The sequence below is a fragment of the Jatropha curcas genome, chromosome 4, assembly GCF_041381405.1.
Source record: "Jatropha curcas cultivar XTBG-Jc1 chromosome 4, XTBG_Jcur_1.0, whole genome shotgun sequence".
In the NCBI taxonomy this organism is placed as follows: domain Eukaryota; kingdom Viridiplantae; phylum Streptophyta; class Magnoliopsida; order Malpighiales; family Euphorbiaceae; genus Jatropha; species Jatropha curcas.
This window is the reverse complement of record NC_143154.1, coordinates 25,335,667-25,352,349: the sequence shown is the minus strand read 5'-3', so window position 1 is coordinate 25,352,349 and position 16,683 is coordinate 25,335,667. Positions and strand designations below refer to the sequence as shown.

At 33.8% G+C, this 16,683-nt stretch overlaps 3 protein-coding genes across 3 annotated transcripts; 2 read left to right on the top strand and 1 right to left on the bottom strand.

The window, feature by feature from the left end:
* The first annotated feature begins 78 nt into the window (after window positions 1–78).
* LOC105648228 (putative E3 ubiquitin-protein ligase SINA-like 6) lies at window positions 79–3,657 on the top strand. Its single transcript, XM_020684947.3, has 2 exons — window positions 79–548; window positions 2,742–3,657. The coding sequence occupies exons 1-2, from the start codon at window positions 159–161 to the stop codon at window positions 3,504–3,506; spliced, it is 1,155 nt and encodes a 384-aa protein (XP_020540606.1). The 5' UTR covers window positions 79–158; the 3' UTR covers window positions 3,507–3,657.
* Window positions 3,658–4,192: 535 nt separating this feature from the next.
* Window positions 4,193–11,686, top strand: LOC105648212 (uncharacterized). Its single transcript, XM_089720001.1, has 11 exons — window positions 4,193–4,452; window positions 4,609–5,183; window positions 5,251–5,389; window positions 6,878–6,982; window positions 8,607–8,884; window positions 8,987–9,044; window positions 9,138–9,272; window positions 9,353–9,955; window positions 10,036–10,179; window positions 10,258–10,386; window positions 10,879–11,686. The coding sequence occupies exons 1-11, from the start codon at window positions 4,252–4,254 to the stop codon at window positions 11,497–11,499; spliced, it is 2,988 nt and encodes a 995-aa protein (XP_089576127.1). The 5' UTR covers window positions 4,193–4,251; the 3' UTR covers window positions 11,500–11,686.
* A 400-nt stretch (window positions 11,687–12,086) lies between these two features.
* Window positions 12,087–13,610, bottom strand: LOC105648227 (B3 domain-containing transcription factor VRN1). Its single transcript, XM_020684941.3, has 4 exons — window positions 13,382–13,610; window positions 12,862–13,241; window positions 12,596–12,768; window positions 12,087–12,448 (listed from the first exon to the last, which is right to left on the bottom strand). The coding sequence occupies exons 2-4, from the start codon at window positions 13,103–13,105 to the stop codon at window positions 12,209–12,211; spliced, it is 657 nt and encodes a 218-aa protein (XP_020540600.1). The 5' UTR covers window positions 13,106–13,241; window positions 13,382–13,610; the 3' UTR covers window positions 12,087–12,208.
* Window positions 13,611–16,683: the final 3,073 nt, after the last annotated feature.

Below are 16,683 nucleotides of genomic sequence, written 5' to 3'. Positions count from 1 at the left end.
GAAAATATTAAAAGTTAATAGACCTAAAATTGTAAAAAGCAAAACACTGCGTTTTTGCACACGCATCGCAAGATGGTCAGTCACCACCGTAAGCGATAAGGAGAATGGGACTTCGGTCCAAAATCAAATTTTACTGGTAGAACGGGAGAGAGGGAGAGATGGCGAGATTCTCAGTCGGCGTAGATGAAGGCCCAAGCTTGCCAAAACGACAGAGGATCCATGAGTCTTCTCAACAAACTTCCTGGCATCAACCCCAAGACGAAGAAGACGACGAACCACTGAACGAAAGTGAAGAAGAAGACGACGACGACGAGGAAGAGGAGGAGGAAGAGGAAGGAGAAGAAGGCGATGAGGGTGATGACGACGACGACGATGATGAAGAACAAGAAGAAGAAACAACCGAGGTTGTAACTAATCAAATTGCAATGTCGAACGTTCGTGCCCCTATCGGACCTACTAGAAATGGTGGAATTTGCGTTACCCTAACAGATCCAGAAGTGCTTGATTGCCCCGTCTGCTATGAGTCCTTGACCATTCCTGTCTTTCAGGTATTGTCATCTGTTCTTGCTTGCTATTCTCTTTCTTTTAGCCGTATTGCATTTAATGTTATTATTTTTAAGTTGCATGTTTTTTTTTATAATGTTTGCGTATTTGTTATTTGCGGAAAACATAAAATTTCAGATTGGTTTTTTGAAATTGTATCTGGGTTTTGGTTTTTTGTTATGACTATAGCTTTAGTTTCTTGAAAATGAAATTTTGTTTTTCCGGTTATTAGTTATTATAAATTTCATTTTTTATTTATTTGGTCTTCAATGGAGAAAAAAAAAAAAGCTCTGCTATATTGTATTTTGAAATCAGGGTGTGAGGGTGTTCTTATTCTTATTTCTAATTGCATTGCCTTTTAATAATTTTGAAGGGTAAAAAACATTTCTAATTACTTAGTAGTTAGCATCCTTTTTATTGTTTCCTTTTGCTCCTTATATTGTGCTACGCAAATGAATGAAAGTATCATGATTGTACAGTCTCTTCGCTGGAGGTTAAAGGGCAATTAATAGTTTCAGGAAATTTGTGTTGAAAAATAATAATAAATTAATCTTCGGAGAAAGTTGTTAGGTTTAAGCATGTTATGAGAAGGGGTGATTGGTGTTGTTGAAAGGTTCTTGATATATCTGCTAGACAATTATAATTGAAAACGACAACAAAATCAAACATCTTATGAGTAGCTAACCAAATATTAATACAAATTTTATTATTCAGAACATAGCAGCAGAAAGAAACAGCACTACAACTCTTCGATTATATACTCTAGAGAAACTAGCATTCCAAAGCAGCAGCAACAATTGACGCAATACTTGAGTTTGTTGATTGCTCAAAGAATATCAGTGGCCTTCAAATTGAAAATATCACGTGAGACAATAATCTAAGGAATTTACTCACAGTTACAAGTCAGGATGTAGTTTCTAAATTATTCACAAAAGTTAAAAGCAAATCTACCAAAAGCATCCTCTTCCTTCTACTCCTTTTAATGGTTCTTGGAATAAGTACATTATGTGGAGATTTTACCCTTTTGGCTATAAACCTATTAACCAATATGGCAGATTAGTAGGGTGTGAACTCTAAATTGCTTTTTTAACTTACATATATATTATCTATATTGTTTATTGCATTGTGAACTTTTTTTTTAGAGACTAGAGTGAGACTGTGGATATCAGTAGGGGCATATTTGCCAGTTCATTCATCAGATAAATCTTATGCATTAGTAACTGATAGCTATTTGTTGGCAATATCTTTGTAAATAATTTGTCTATCCCTTTTAGGCTGTTAGTCATACTGGTAATATGTGATTCCATTGTTTTAACGGTGGTGCAATATGATCTTAATTTTCTCTCTGGGGATAGAATATTTGTGGCACAATCTCTACTAAAACTTCATATTTTGAAGTTGCATTGCCTCAGCCTCTTTTTTTGGCTGCTGCTTTTATGCTATGCAGTTGGTCATTTCTAAAATCCATCAAGTTTGATTTATTATTAGGAAAAGTAGGATTAGAGGTTTTGCCAACTGAGTTTGATTATTAAGAATTATTTGGAAGACAGAATGTGTTTTATTGCATACCTTTGTGTACACTCTTGTGATCAGTTGCTCGCTTATCTAAAAGAAGGGATGTTAAAATTTTACCAGGAAAAAAAAAAAAAAAAAAAAAACAGAAAATGGCTTTGATATTCAAAGTTAAGCCCAAGCTTATTCCGTAAATGATCAAGCAAGACTATGAGGTTTTGGATTTTAAGGTGTGTTCTCTTGTTGTTGCATGTTTATCTTGCTTCTCTTATTTGTAGTTGTAAAGTATTCATTCTCCGTGGTCCAGAAAATGTACTCTGGTTCTAATTATATCCAAAAGTTTCAAAGCTGTGAATGGAGGAATGTTGAGGTTTCCAACTTACTGATCATGATCTAGAACATGTTTAAACCTCCATGCTTCTTAATACTATTAAATATTTAAAAATTCTTGCTCTTTTTAAACATTTCAAATTGCAAAGGTCTTTCTCTAAAAGACATTCAACTTCATAATCTGATAGAGATTTGTGATTTATATTTTTGATGTGAGAACTTGGTGGCTCTTTACCACTATAAAACATGAAATTTGGTGCTATATGTAAATTTACAACATTTGGCACATTGAATTATATGGTTCATTTCATATTATATATGCGATGACATATTTGGGAATTTTCTGGTCCATTCAGTGTGAGAATGGGCATACAGCTTGCTCTTCCTGCTGCAAAAAACTTTTGCAGAAGTGTCCTACCTGCTCGTTGCCTATTGGCTATAATCGCTGCCGAGCCATTGAGAAGGTTCTTGAATCTGTCAGACTATCATGCCAAAATCTGAAGTACGGGTGCAAAGAAATAGTTAACTACAGCAAGAAAGTTGACCATGAGAAGATCTGCAGTCATGCACCATGCTTTTGCCCTTCATCAGGTTGCAGTTTTGTTGGTTCATCTAGGCAGATATACCAGCATTTTAGCAATAAACACAAGGGTGCTGCAGTACTCTTCCGATATGGCAACACCTTTCCTGTATTCTTCACTCTTAATGACAAATCCCGAATTCTCCGAGAAGAGAAAGAAGGTGTTCTATTTATTCTGAACAATACTGCTGAGGTTGTTGGTAATATTATTACAGTTAGTTGCATAGGCCCCTCCTCACCAAAGGGGGGATACTTTTATGAGCTTGCAGCTAAAATGGAAGGAAGCAATCTCAAATTTCAGTCATTTACAAAGAATATTCGAAAGGTTAATGATGATGACCCTCATTCACAGGATTTCCTTGTAGTTCCAGCTAGTTTCTTTGGATCCTATGGACAGATCAGCTTGGATCTCTGCATATGGCGTTATGGTACATGTCCTGCAAACATTCAAAGAAATACCGACACAAATGCTCAAAGAAATGTTCTGTTCATTCAAAGAAGCACAGGTGCCAATACCCAAAGAATTACCAATGCTGTTTGATGTTGTTGACAGGTATGCATAGCGGAGGCCGCCGAAGTTTCTATATGTAGATAGTTCCAATCTTTGTGCAAAGGCTTTGATTTGGTAATGGTTTTTGTGCAGCTTCAGTTTTCTAGCTAATAATATATGGTTGATTTTCGGTCTTTTTAAAGCATAGCAGTTATAATTTTTGCCTGCTATATCTTAATTGCAAAACTACATAATTAGAAAATTTTTTAACTGAAAATTTCACCATGATGTAACAATAAAAACACAAGCAGCTTTTAAATGCAAAAGGTTGTATATATTCATGTTGACGTCTTAGTAGCCGTTAAAATATAAACAAAAATAAGTAAACAGGCTCGGCGAGGCGGCTATCTCTTCATCTAACTCATCCCCTTCATTCCAATCATATTCAACAACTACGCCTCGTCCCCGCAGTGAATTCCCGATCTGCTCTAGATCTCTCTTTTTATTTAATTTAAATTTAAAATGTGACTTAACAGAAGGAACTTGTAATGTCTGTTTATGAGCAAGGTGTAATTTTTGAATTTCAAATTTTCATTCTCTCACTTCACTAAACCTTAAAAATTAAGGGCAAAATGGATAATTACTACCTACCTTTATCCGAAAATCATTGCAGTTATAAATGAGTGACAGTGAGGAATATTAAATTTCTGACTGAACCAATTCTATCTATTCAGCATTACTCAAAACAAATACTGAAAGGGTTTGACAGGGAGACTCTTAAACAAAGACAGAGGGAATGGAATCGCCAGCTGACGACGTTGCTCTAAATAGTGTAAGCAGAAAGAGGCAATGCGCTTTTTCTGACGGAGCTACAAACAACAATAGCTCGCTCAATTCTAGTAAAAAAAGATCCTCCTCAGTGATTGTGAAATCTTTTGACATGGAATTGCTTGATTGTCCCATTTGCTTTAAACCCTTTGACATTCCAATCTTTCAGGTTTTGCTTTCATCAACTCTCAGTTACTACCAGTAGTTCTAACTTCTAATTTATATAATCTTTGTTCCGTGTAGACCTTCAATGCTATTTTTACTTGATTCCTTCAATTGTTAGATGCATATAACTAATCATTTGTTTGATTGCTGGGAAATGTAGTGTGAGAATGGACATACAGCTTGCTCTTCTTGCTGCCAGAACATTGCAAAAAAGTGTCCATCTTGTGCAATGCCTATTGGCTCCATCCGCTGCCGGGCAATTGAGATGGTTCTTGAATCAGTTCAAGTTCGTTGCCGAAATGTGAAATATAGGTGCTTCAGAACTTTCAGCTATGGTAAGAGTTTTTTCGAGCATGAGAAGATATGTGCACAATTCCCATGTTCATGTCCTATTCAAGGATGCAAAAGCAAAGACAACGCTAGCGATTTATACGAACATTGTACTAAAGATCATTTAGATTGCGTGTCAAACTTCATATTTGATTACGCCTTCACTATTTCCTTTAGTATTGATGACAAATTTGTTTTTCTCCGAGAGAGAGGAGGTGTTCTGTTTATTTTGAGCAATAGATCAGAAAAGATTGGAAACTTTATCTCAGTTAGCCGCATTGGAGCTCCTTCAGCGAAAGAAGTTCATTCGTATGATCTTGTAGCAGAACTGAAGAAACAACTCACATATTTCGTTCTTTTACAAAGAACATTCAGAACAATTATGATAGTCTCGACTTTCCTTTAGCAGGGTTGTTTCTTTGTCCTGGTGGTTCCGAAGATGATAATAAAAAGACCATCCATTTCTGCATAGCGCCCATATCCGAGGGCTCAGACGTGGGCACGTGATCTGGGGTATAGCAGAGGCAGAGGAAATTTCTGGTATGGACTTTCCTGGAGTAGTAGAAGAGCAGTTTACAGCAGTTGTTAATGAAAATCTTCTTGACATTTTGGTTAGAGTTGTTCTTGTTTTTGGTGTTTATATATTTTGATTACACAAAATAAGGACTGTGTTCCGGTATTTGTCCACATGCATTTTTAAGAAGCATTTCTCACTCAACATCAACATAGAATAGAGGCTGATATTCTTCTCCAAAATACCTTTCAACATCAAAATTTTATTTACTGAACCCCAAGGAATGATTCTCTTCTTCAAACTGAAAAAAGAAGCTCCGAATTTGCAACTATTGCTGAAGGGCTTCAAATCGATCACATTAACCAGAAAATCCATAGCACCAACTATTTTCTTCTCTGATAAACCTCATCTTTGGACCAACCGCATCCTGCATAAACCTCAATTCTATGTTTCCAATTTGACCCAGAGAAACTGATAATTGCCTGGATAAACATCCTATCTGTAGGGCAGAAGCCCATGAAAGTAACCTCTTTAATCTTCTCACCAAACATGTCAATTTTTAAGCATAGGAATTTAGCTTTCTGTGTTAATAATGGCGATGGTGGATCCTGGCATTCCAATTTGGCTGAAGTCCAATAAAATTTGGAGCGGCAATCCTTTATCATATTGGATAACACTGGGTTGAAAAACTATTTATTATTATTTTATTTAATTATTATTTAATTATATTTGATTTAAATTAAATATTTAATTATCTTTGATTTTTAATCAACTACAGTATTTATTTTTATTGACCAAAAAATTGAGATTTTTATTCTTTTAATGTAAGTTCACTGGTAAATTTACAAACAGTTTATTCTCAAAAAAAAAAAAAAAAAAAAATTACAAAAAGTTAATTTTTGAGTGAATTGCATATTTTTCTCAAATTCAAGGGTAAATCGGATCTTATATCATACATCTTGCTGGAACTTTTTGGTATTACATAAAAAAAAAAAAAAAAAAGAAAGAAAACAATCGGGAAGCAAGTACAACGCAGCGCAGCGCAGCGCAACATGACCTCATAGTTCAGAGCTCTGCGACTCTGCAACTCATAAGCGCAGACTGGAATTGCAGAGCAGAAAGATGGAAGCTGTATAATTGAAATTCCCTTTTGTTGATCCTTCTGTCAATTGCAATTTTATTCGAGTGTTTTTTAAACGTGCCAAATCCTAGTTCCCTTTTTCAGAAACCTAAACCTTTATTCTAATCCGTCAGCTCTGGGGTTCCCTATTCCTGTTTTTAACTGCAATACTTTCTTCTCTCTTGGAGAAAATGGTTTTGTTTCTCTAACCCTATTTTTTGTTTTATTTATCTGTAATTTTTTTATCTTGTTTGATTAACATTTATTTGGAATCATGATTATTAAATCACATTATTAAGCTTTGTAGGACATTGAAACGTTGAATTTTAACATTTATGTAAAGGAAAAGGAAAGAAGAATAGTAATTAAGATCATGAGATACCACCCGTTTGAGTGGTTTGCTCTTTTTTGTGCGAGTTTGATTTGATATGTGCTATTAATTTGAACGTCTGATGTACAACCCAGGAACCTGCTACTTCGAATAATATATGGTTATATGGTATTGAACTGCTTGATAGTTGTGAGTACTATAACATTACTATTATGAAGGAAATAGCATTGCAGGCTGTGGTTAGAATGTGGTTGTACCCAGTAGGGCACACATCATGTGCCTCTGGCCAAAGCACTTGCAAATCTTAAGAAAGAAAACTTGGATCCTAGAACTGTAAATTAGACATGAATCATAACCTCGAATGGCATGAGGCATTGTGGGCATTGCTTGAAGCAATAAAAGAGGTTGTTCTGGAGTAGTAATGTTGCTATTGAAACAGAATAAAGCACTGTGCTAAACTTAATGATCCACCTGAATATCTTATCTCTATTGTTGAATGCTTCCTCATTGAATTTATATTGTTGTCCTTACAGCTTCTTATATTTGTGTTGGTACATCTGATTAGTGGCAATTGACGTCCTTACCAATTTTGGGTTTACTTTTTTGAAACATCTTACATTTCTGATGCTTGTGTGTCAAGTTGCTGACTTTCTTTCCAGTATGCATGTGCTACTTTCAATTTGAAAGAATAGGTATATACCTGCTGGAATAGAACATAGGCTTGTAGATGGATCCAATGCAGCATAACTTAAGAGCACCATGGTTACTTCATGGTGCATTGAAGATGACATAGATAACACTGCCTACAACATACATAAAATGTATGCATGCATATGCATGCGTGCTTTTAACTTTTGTATGGTGGGTAGAGCCTTTGTCCTACCTGAATGAAGCTAAAAAGGATTGCCTCAACCAATCTCACAATTCCTTAATTGTCTTTTTCTTGGAGGTTTATATCTTCAACTACTCTCTTTCTTACTTTACCAGACATTCATGCCTCAAGTTCATCCCATCCCCTCCAACTTAACTTTTCATCATTGAGATATGATTCTTGTGGGCTCTTTCTAAGTCTCGCTTTTCATCTAAATATCTAATATTCAATTATTGCTTTTAGATAGGACTTAAACAAAACCCTTATCAGCTGGCAGATATTGAACTTTTATGATTGCTACCCATGAATATCTCCTCTTTCATTGTAACCCCAATTAGCAAAATCATGTCTTTGCAAGTTCGATTGCTAATTTTATATCAGCTGGCAGATAGTGAACTTTAATGACTGACTCTTTTATTTCTCTTCTCCTTCATGGTGATACCAATTAGCAAAAACATGTCCACAAGTTCTATTGCTAATTTTTATGGAAGTATTAGCAAATAAGAAATCAAAACTTTATGTATAGCCTGAGCAATTCATTTTGCAGCAAATGTCTTGTTTTTGAAATAGAGGAAATTAAAATCTTGTGCTGAGTTGGTTTGGATTGGGTGACTATGATAACTAGAATAATGCTAATTCTTGTATTTTGTTTTGGCTTTCTGGTCAAAACTATCTCACAAGATATAGGTTGGATGGGGTATTGGGAGGGAGAAATTAAGAAAGGGACAGGATAAAAGAGATAGTAAGATAAGGATATTGCAGTGATAGTCACAGTTCTCAGTGCACTGGAAAATGTGATAAAAAGAGAAGATTGAAAATTTTAACTTAGTTCTATTGTTATATTTGTTGTGTTTAATTCTGCTTTGATGGAAATTGATTCCTTGTATGTAACATGATGTGGACATATATAATTTATTCTATTTGTTTGCCTGCATACATATGGCACCTTTTACTTTTAAGGGCAACAAATCTATGATAATACTTGTCCATAGTGTAACACTAGTGCCTTTCTGCTAGTTGTGCTACTACTCAGTCTGTCCTTAGAAGGGGAAATGTTTTTTGCTTTTGATGATGGAAAATCTCTATCAGGATCTCTGCCATTTCTAAAATACAGTGATTCGTTCAACTCCAAACTCCAGGTACCAAGTGATGGAGATTTTGCAATGGAAAAGAGAAAGGCTGAAGAGCATAATCAGTTACAAAGAAAAAGGAAAAAGAAGAAAAACAATTTGGGTATTCCTCGTCCTGCATGCTCATGGGTGCATTTTAGGTGAGTGGACTTTCTCCACCAAAGTATTTCCTAGTTAGGGCAGATTCATCTTTGGGTTGTCCTTAGCTGCATAGATACTTATGCCCACATCAAATATTATAGCCGAGAGTTTATCAAGGAGTATAGTGCTTCACATCCTGAGTCATCTGGCCTTAAAGCTGTGAGCCTCCTGGTTACCTTTCCAAAATTGATAGAAAATACCTTAATATATTTTTGGAGGCAAAAATAGACGCAATGGCTTTTGCCATTTCAGGCCACAAAGGCAGCATCAGATGCTTGGAAGTCAATGAGCCTGGAGGAGAAAGCAAAGTATACTAGGCGTGCTCGTGAGGTGTGGGATGATTACTTGAGCACAGCTCCTGCCCGTATCCCCAAGCCAAGGAAACAGGTGTGTGCTTATTTTGGCTATTTTTGTCTATATAATATACATACACTATGTCAGATGAATCTGACAGTTAACTTATGCAGACTAAGCTAGTCACAAGATGCTCTCCTGGCCGCTTATTTAATGTGCTACAGAGCCTTACCTCAGAACAAAAGGAGGCAGTGAAGAGCATGGGATTTGGCAGCCTTCTTGGCCTCAGATGCCGGACTCTGCGCCGCAGTCTGTGTCTTTGGCTACTGCAGAGGTTTAATACTACAGGACGCAGCTTGGATATTTGTGGTGAGCGAATTCCTTTATCTCCAAAAGATGTGGAGTTTGTGATAGGATTAACGGCAAGTGGGAAGGATGTGGTTAACTCAGGGTCTGATGATTTAATTGCTGATCTACGCCAAAGCTATAATGCTACAAATCGTGGTATTTCAGTACGCCTATTAGAAGAGCGGTTGAAAGCTACAGAAGCAGGTGAAGAATTTAAAAGATCATTTGTCCTATATGCATTGGGCACTCTCTTATGCCCAACAGCAAGGCTGGATGTTAGCCCTTCATTTCTTCACTTCTTAACGGATATGGATGTTATCCATCAGTATAACTGGGGAAAGTTCTTACTTGACCGTCTAGTTCGGGAGGTATCTCGCTTTCGCCAAGGGAAGCAACGTGCAGTTGGTGGTTGTCTTTTGTTCCTTCAGGTGAAAATTGATTTATGATTATGTTTGGACATTCATCTATATAAATTGGGACCAGTCTCTGAAATTTTACTGCTTCTCAGCTCTTTTATTATGAGAGAATCTCCGTTGAGGGATCTGATGCTTTAGTCCCCGCTCCAGCGCCATGTTTATCTTCATGGGGCGAGGAAGAGATTACTGAAAGAGAAAAACGAGAAAGAGAACTTGGTGGCTATGGTCTTGGGGAGGTAATTAACATTTACAACATGCAACATCTGACGCTGCAAAGTCAGAAATGGATTTGTCTAAGCTTGCTACTCATGCAGGTGATATCCAAGGATAGATGCATCTGTTTGGAGTCATCAGAGAGCAGGAGCCAACTTTCTGGTCCTCCAACAGGGAAAACAAGCACTGGAGTTGCACATAGTTCTGTATTTGAACAGGATGAAGACCAGGTAGTCATTTTAATGCCACACCAGTATTTATTATATTCATACATTTGTTGAACCTTGTTATTCCCCAACTTCAGCAAGCTGACTAGGCATTTCTTTTTAAATCCCCTATGTCAAGTTTAAAAAACTTTTGTTTATCTAGCTGTGCTGGTTCTTTGGATTTCAATATCTTATTGTGGGTAAAATTTCAGCATGGTATTATTTAATGATAATACCATATAGTCTCAGGAGCGACTAAGAACAAGAATTTTAATGCACCCTAATCCCTGGAAATAATACAAACTTGGGAAAGAAATTTTATTCTAAAACTTTTTAGCTGTTACAAGAATTGTTTAAATGGAGCGTAGACTAATCCTATCTTAATCAGAATTAAAATGAAAACATAAACTATTTTAGTTAGGACACACTATCTGACACAAATTGGTTGACTAATATAAATTTTGATAATATATATACCCTTCTATTACAATTAGTTTTGTTGATGTCTGCCTGCAGACAGATGTTCCAAATATTCTTAAGAGCAGTAGCATCGTAGCAGGGGAAATTGAGGTGGTTGTGGAACCGATTAGAGTACTATGCCGAAACAAAGAGTACGGATGCAACAGAATACTGGACTATAATGAGAATCACGAAGAAGCATGCATCTTTTCACCTTGTGCATGCCCACTTCAAAACTGTAACTTCATTGGGTCGTCTGAGCAATTATCACTACATTTCAGCAGTAAACATTGGGACTCTGGAAGGCGTTTCAGGTACAACTGCCCTTTGTCAGTCTCATTGAGTGTGGATGAACAATGCCTTGTTCTTCAAGCAGAAGAGGATGGTGTTCTTTTTCTCCTTAGCAGGGGTGTTGAGAGCATTGGGAATACAGCCACTATTACATGTATAGGACCAAGCTCATCGAAGGAAAAATTCTTTTACGATCTTATAGCCGGTAGAGGAGTCAGCTCTTTAAGATTAAAGTCATTGACAGATTACTTTCCTGGAAGGGTGGAAAGTTTCCCTCCTATGGATTTTCTTTTGATTCCATTTCATTTTCTTAATTCTTCTGGGCAGCTTGAATTAGAAGTTTGTATATGGAATTCAAAAGAACTTGGCGCAGATTGTTATTCTTAGATTAAGTGTTAAGAGTTCATTGTAAATCATGATTGATTAGGGTTGGATTTGGGAAGTTATGCCTTTTTTTTTTAATAATACTTGAGAGAGGATTCAAATTTGAATTGTTACCAGGTGGCATATGTACATACCATTAAGTTCTGCGTTGGGATAAAATTTGTCTAATAAATATATGTTTTCATTAGAACATGATCTTTATTTTCCCTGTAGGCCGCAGCATGAAAATTGCAAATGAGCAGTAATATTAGACATAAATCCATCCGTTCACAAACAAAATCTAAATCTATTATGTCAAGAATTTTTACCAATTAGATTTTTCTATTTTTTATAAAGATATATAAGAAGTCTTCACCAATTTAATAATTTTTCCTTTAATGAAATTTAATTTTTAACTACTAGAGGAGAGACTGCTTCCTCTGTTATTTTTTTTTTAACTTATATGGCCTATTGGGTACGATTTGATCCATAGTTACTCATTTTCCAAATAGTTTCTCATTGGTCACTAAATTTTAGTTGGGTTTTTCCGGTGGCCATACAACGGATTCTAATCAGTGGAATTGGCAAAACACTAAACACTAATATACATGTACAAAAAAACTTTTGCAGAATTAAATTACATCTAGCAATGTACAATCATGTCAAAGTATAACAAGCAATTCCAACAACAACATTATCAAACTTAGTTAAGCCAGTAACTAATTAGCACCATTCAAGATCGAAATACTTTGATTTTGAGCAAAAAGTCCTTGGAATTGATCATTTGAAAAATAACAACATCTCCATCTTTCAAGTTAATATAATTGGAAAAGCTTTTCCATCCGTAACTGAAATTCAAACCATAACCATTGTCAGTGACCCGAACGCTCCATCTCTTTCCATCCGGAGACTCCAGTCTAACTTCTTCATGAACCCTCTTCATGTACCTTTCGACGAAACTACTTGGCACATACTGCATATATGTAGATCAACCAAGTTATATAATTATTATAAGTTAAAAGCGGTTGAATTAGTAGAAATGGACTATATCTCTAAACAATCTTTATCTGTAATATCAGGTGTTCGGAATTACAGATAAAGCAGAGAATTCTGAGCTTACCGAAGCACCGGGTGTAAAATTATATGGTCGCAAGAGAACCTTAAAAGCAGGATATGTGGGCTCAAACAAATCAGCAGCAAGAATTGCTTTCTTGCTACCTTTAGACAGTGATTTCATTTCAGATAATCTCCGGTATTGCAAACAGCAAAAGACTTCCACCTTCCTTTTATTATCTACATTTTTATTCCAGCACATTAATTTTCCAGTGAAAATTCATATAATCTAAACAAAAGAAATTAACTTACAAGACCTAGTTTTTAACTTACTGTCGTTCTTGCATGTACTGGGTATTTCAGTCCCTTTTGTTTGATACAATTTTGTTTCCTCTCCAAAATCATCACATTCTGTCTCCTGATTTTCATGCCTGGTTTCTTCTTCATTTTTTCCATACTCAGTTATCTCAGAATTAGACGGATCAAAGATAATAACATTAAAACGAGAGTTTCCCTTGTATTCAAAACTTAAAAGATAGTGATTGCGAATGAATTTTCCTTCACAAATTTGGACCATCCATCAATAAACCAAATGTATTCTCCATCATTGTTTACCTTTACTTGCCATTCATTTCCATTAGAACACAAAGTCTTGCCATATCAGAAAGTTGAGCTGATCCTACTGATCTGTTAACTAGCCTTAAGGGAATCCTCTGGAAAATCAAGAAATTAAAGAAAATATCATCAAGAATTCAAGAAATGGATACAGAAGCAAATTAAAATGCTAGAGATTAAGATGAACCATTTTCTTGTTAGCATTATATATGCACGTAAGTAAGGAATAATTTGTTACCAGTTTCTTGTCTTCAATTATCTTTTGAAGGATTACTCTAAAGAAATGGTGGCCAGGTGGGCTCTCCACTGCCGGAGCTTTTGACTCCTGGCAAGGTCCTTCTCTCCATTCCTTTGGTGGTCGGCCAGGCCTTCTTCTCTGTCCATCTGATGGCTGGCGAGCCATTACCAATTCTGCAACTCTTACAGAGTTTTATGGCCTCTCTGCCTTTTCAATTTGAAGTATGAATTTTGCAACAGAGTTCCTATGTATTATTATTATTATTATTATTATTATTATTATTTTCTGGACATTCACTTTTTAATTTTTATGGTTTATTTATACTAATGTGGTGTTTATATTAAGCAACGCCACACGAACAATGTTGTGATGGAAATTATACGAACAAAATCATTAACTTTAATTATAATACGGTATGTTCATTTCAAAAAAAATATATAATACGGTATTTTCAGATAAAATACTAATAATTTGCTAAATATACGTATATTATGACATTTGTAAAACTCCATAATTTTAAAAGCTTTTTAATTAAAATTTAGAACCAAAATAATGGTCAATTACTGCAGTAAGTGGCCGACAAAACCAAAATTGATGATTGTCATATCACACTACAAAGGCTAGAATTAAATAGAATAATAATAAAATGTAATCCCTTTATTTTAATTCTAAAAACATTGAAATTTTTTAAAAAAAATCATTCTTTCAAAAAAAAAAAGTAAATAAAAAAAAATCAACAACGCCCACAATTTGTGTTGGTACTCCTCAAAAAAATTATAGTTGCATGGGAAGGATTTACTGACGATTAATGGATAAACCAATTAAAAATTATGTTTAGTTTAAATAAGAGTATGCTTGACTATTCACTAAAATAAAAAAAAATAAAAGAGTAATAATTTTTAGAAAATCTTTCATTGATGGATTTGGTAAAAATGGTTCCATACATAATATACACAATTCATATCTATAATAATAAGTAATAATTAGGTTTTATTATTAATTATTAATATTATTTTATTAAAAATATATATCTGGATCTAGTGGGGACATCATCATTTAGTTTTATTAAAAAAAAAAACAGAATTAATTTAAAATTATATTGGCTACTTGCTACGAGTAAGAGAATAACTTATTCAGATTCGATCTTTCGCTTAATCAAATCAATAAAAAATGATTTTTTAAATGATATTTTTAATTATTTGCTGAAAGGCAAAGTGAGAGCAACTTTTAAAAAAAATTTTACTTCTATTAGTTTCATTCATAGATGGATCTATGGTGTAGGCAAGTTCTATTTATATAGAGGTGCAAATGAATAGGGCCAACTCAAAAACTGTTTGAGCTTGATTTGAGAAACGTTCAAAATAACTTGGCTCGGATTGAGCTCAAGCGTAATGTGTTAGTTTGAAAACTCATTGACCTTTTTTGAGCTTTATATATATATATATATATATATTAAACTTATTCGAGCATCCAATTTAAAATTGAACTCGAGAAGTTGAGGTTTAAACTCATAAAATTTTCAGACTTATGAAATTTTGAACCGAGCTAAATTTTATTAAATCGAGTATTCAATCTGGTAGATTCGAGCTTACTTTGGCTGGTTGACGTCCCTATTTACATATGAGTAATTTGAGAGGCAAATTAATGTCTTTAACCATTTTGGTATTTTATACGAGACAGAGAGGCGAGGGTGATAATAAAACTCTAAAGAATCTAATGATTTTGATTCAGAAGAAAACTTTGAGAAAGATTTTGATCTACAAGTGATTTAAAGATTTTGTACCAAAATATAATGATAATTATTATTATTTGTAGTTTAAAATATCTTATATTTATACCAAAAAAAAAAAAAAAAAGCTATATGTTAACCCAACAAGGTAATGATAACAACAAATCAAAAACTGAGAAGAATTAAAAGAGCCTAAATATATAGGCACTTATCTAGACTGGATTCATGATTCCGCAAACTAAACCCATGGAAATAAAAATGTTTTTTAATAATTATTTTTATTTTGTCCTTTTTTTTCCTAATATACAGTGAAAAATACCCTCATTTTAAGGGTCCATGAGTGAGCAATGGATATGCTCTAGGTAAGCAAATCCTCGTAGGCTTTAGCTAATACTTAATACAAAATATATTCATCTTAGTACAAATATGTACCAATTGTTATCAATTTGAGTTCTTTTAATTAATTGATTGTGGTTTCAAAATTTAATTTAAAAATATAATTAACAATAAGTATAATAATAAAAGAATTACAGAGCACAATTAAAAAGATGAGATAAATTAAAATAAACTTCATACTAAAACTTATATGTAAAAGAAAATTCACCACAAGTAAGTGTAAGTGTTGAAATTCTTAAAAATTACCGTCATTCAAATATTTGTATTCCAACAAACAATAGCTAAGGCATTGTAACTGAGATGATTTCCAACAAGTAATTATTTAAAGCACTCTAATTGCATGAGAATGCTATGCTTGACAAATTTACTAAGCTAACACTCCAAATATAAAAACAAACTAAATTCTTGAAAAGAGCTACTTGTGCTCTCTCATTACAAAACAAATTTGTCATGGTCTATTGAAGAAACATAGTAAAGGACAAGAAATAAAATTAAGTTAATCTGAGTAAATTGCAAAAGCTTTCTATTATTATAAATTTACAGGTTAAAACCTAAATAAATTAATAATATATTTCTTAAAGCCATTAATAAATTTTTAGATTTACCAAAAAATATAATTTAATTTTTAATCATTATTTAATTTCAAGTAAGTAATGTAAATTAAGTAATTTATGTTTTTGTTTTAAAAATACTTAAGTGATTTGTTTTAATTTTTTATTACTTAAAAGTATTTTTTTTTAAAAAAATTATAATATGCCACTAGACAATATTTTATTTTTTTGTATGCCATGTGTAAGCCACTTGGCAATCCAAAAATTAATTAAAACAGATAAAGACATTTTCAGTATTACAAAATTAAAGTTGAAACATTTTTAAATTACAAATTGAAGTGTATGTATAATTAAGTGCAGGGGTTCTAAGTTGAAAAATCACCGGTGAAATTAACCTATATATTAACTAACCTATTACAACGGTAAATAACTATAATTCGGGACAAACTAAAAGAAAAGATATGTTTATCAATTTAAAACAGAGAGAGTACGTGAATAAATATTAATCGATATTTGTCAAAAGTTCTTGTTTTTTGATGTCAAAAGTTTTCAAAATGATCGTTGATTTCCTATAAAGCTAACTCATGTTATGTTAGCTAATCAGTGTGGGTCTCATAAATTTCAAT

Coding starts and splice junctions, on each gene's coding strand:
- LOC105648212 (XM_089720001.1), top strand. CDS start 4,252: ATGGAATCGCCAGCTGACGACGTTGCTCTAAATAGTGTAAGCAGAAAG. Junction 4,453..4,608: donor TTGACATTCCAATCTTTCAG/GTTTTGCTTTCA, acceptor TGGGAAATGTAG/TGTGAGAATGGACATACAGC. Junction 9,956..10,035: donor GTTGTCTTTTGTTCCTTCAG/GTGAAAATTGAT, acceptor ACTGCTTCTCAG/CTCTTTTATTATGAGAGAAT.
- LOC105648228 (XM_020684947.3), top strand. CDS start 159: ATGGCGAGATTCTCAGTCGGCGTAGATGAAGGCCCAAGCTTGCCAAAA. Junction 549..2,741: donor TGACCATTCCTGTCTTTCAG/GTATTGTCATCT, acceptor TGGTCCATTCAG/TGTGAGAATGGGCATACAGC.
- LOC105648227 (XM_020684941.3), bottom strand. CDS start 13,105: ATGGTCCAAATTTGTGAAGGAAAATTCATTCGCAATCACTATCTTTTA. Junction 12,769..12,861: donor CAGTACATGCAAGAACGACA/GTAAGTTAAAAA, acceptor ATAAAAATGTAG/ATAATAAAAGGAAGGTGGAA. Junction 12,449..12,595: donor ATTTTACACCCGGTGCTTCG/GTAAGCTCAGAA, acceptor ACATATATGCAG/TATGTGCCAAGTAGTTTCGT.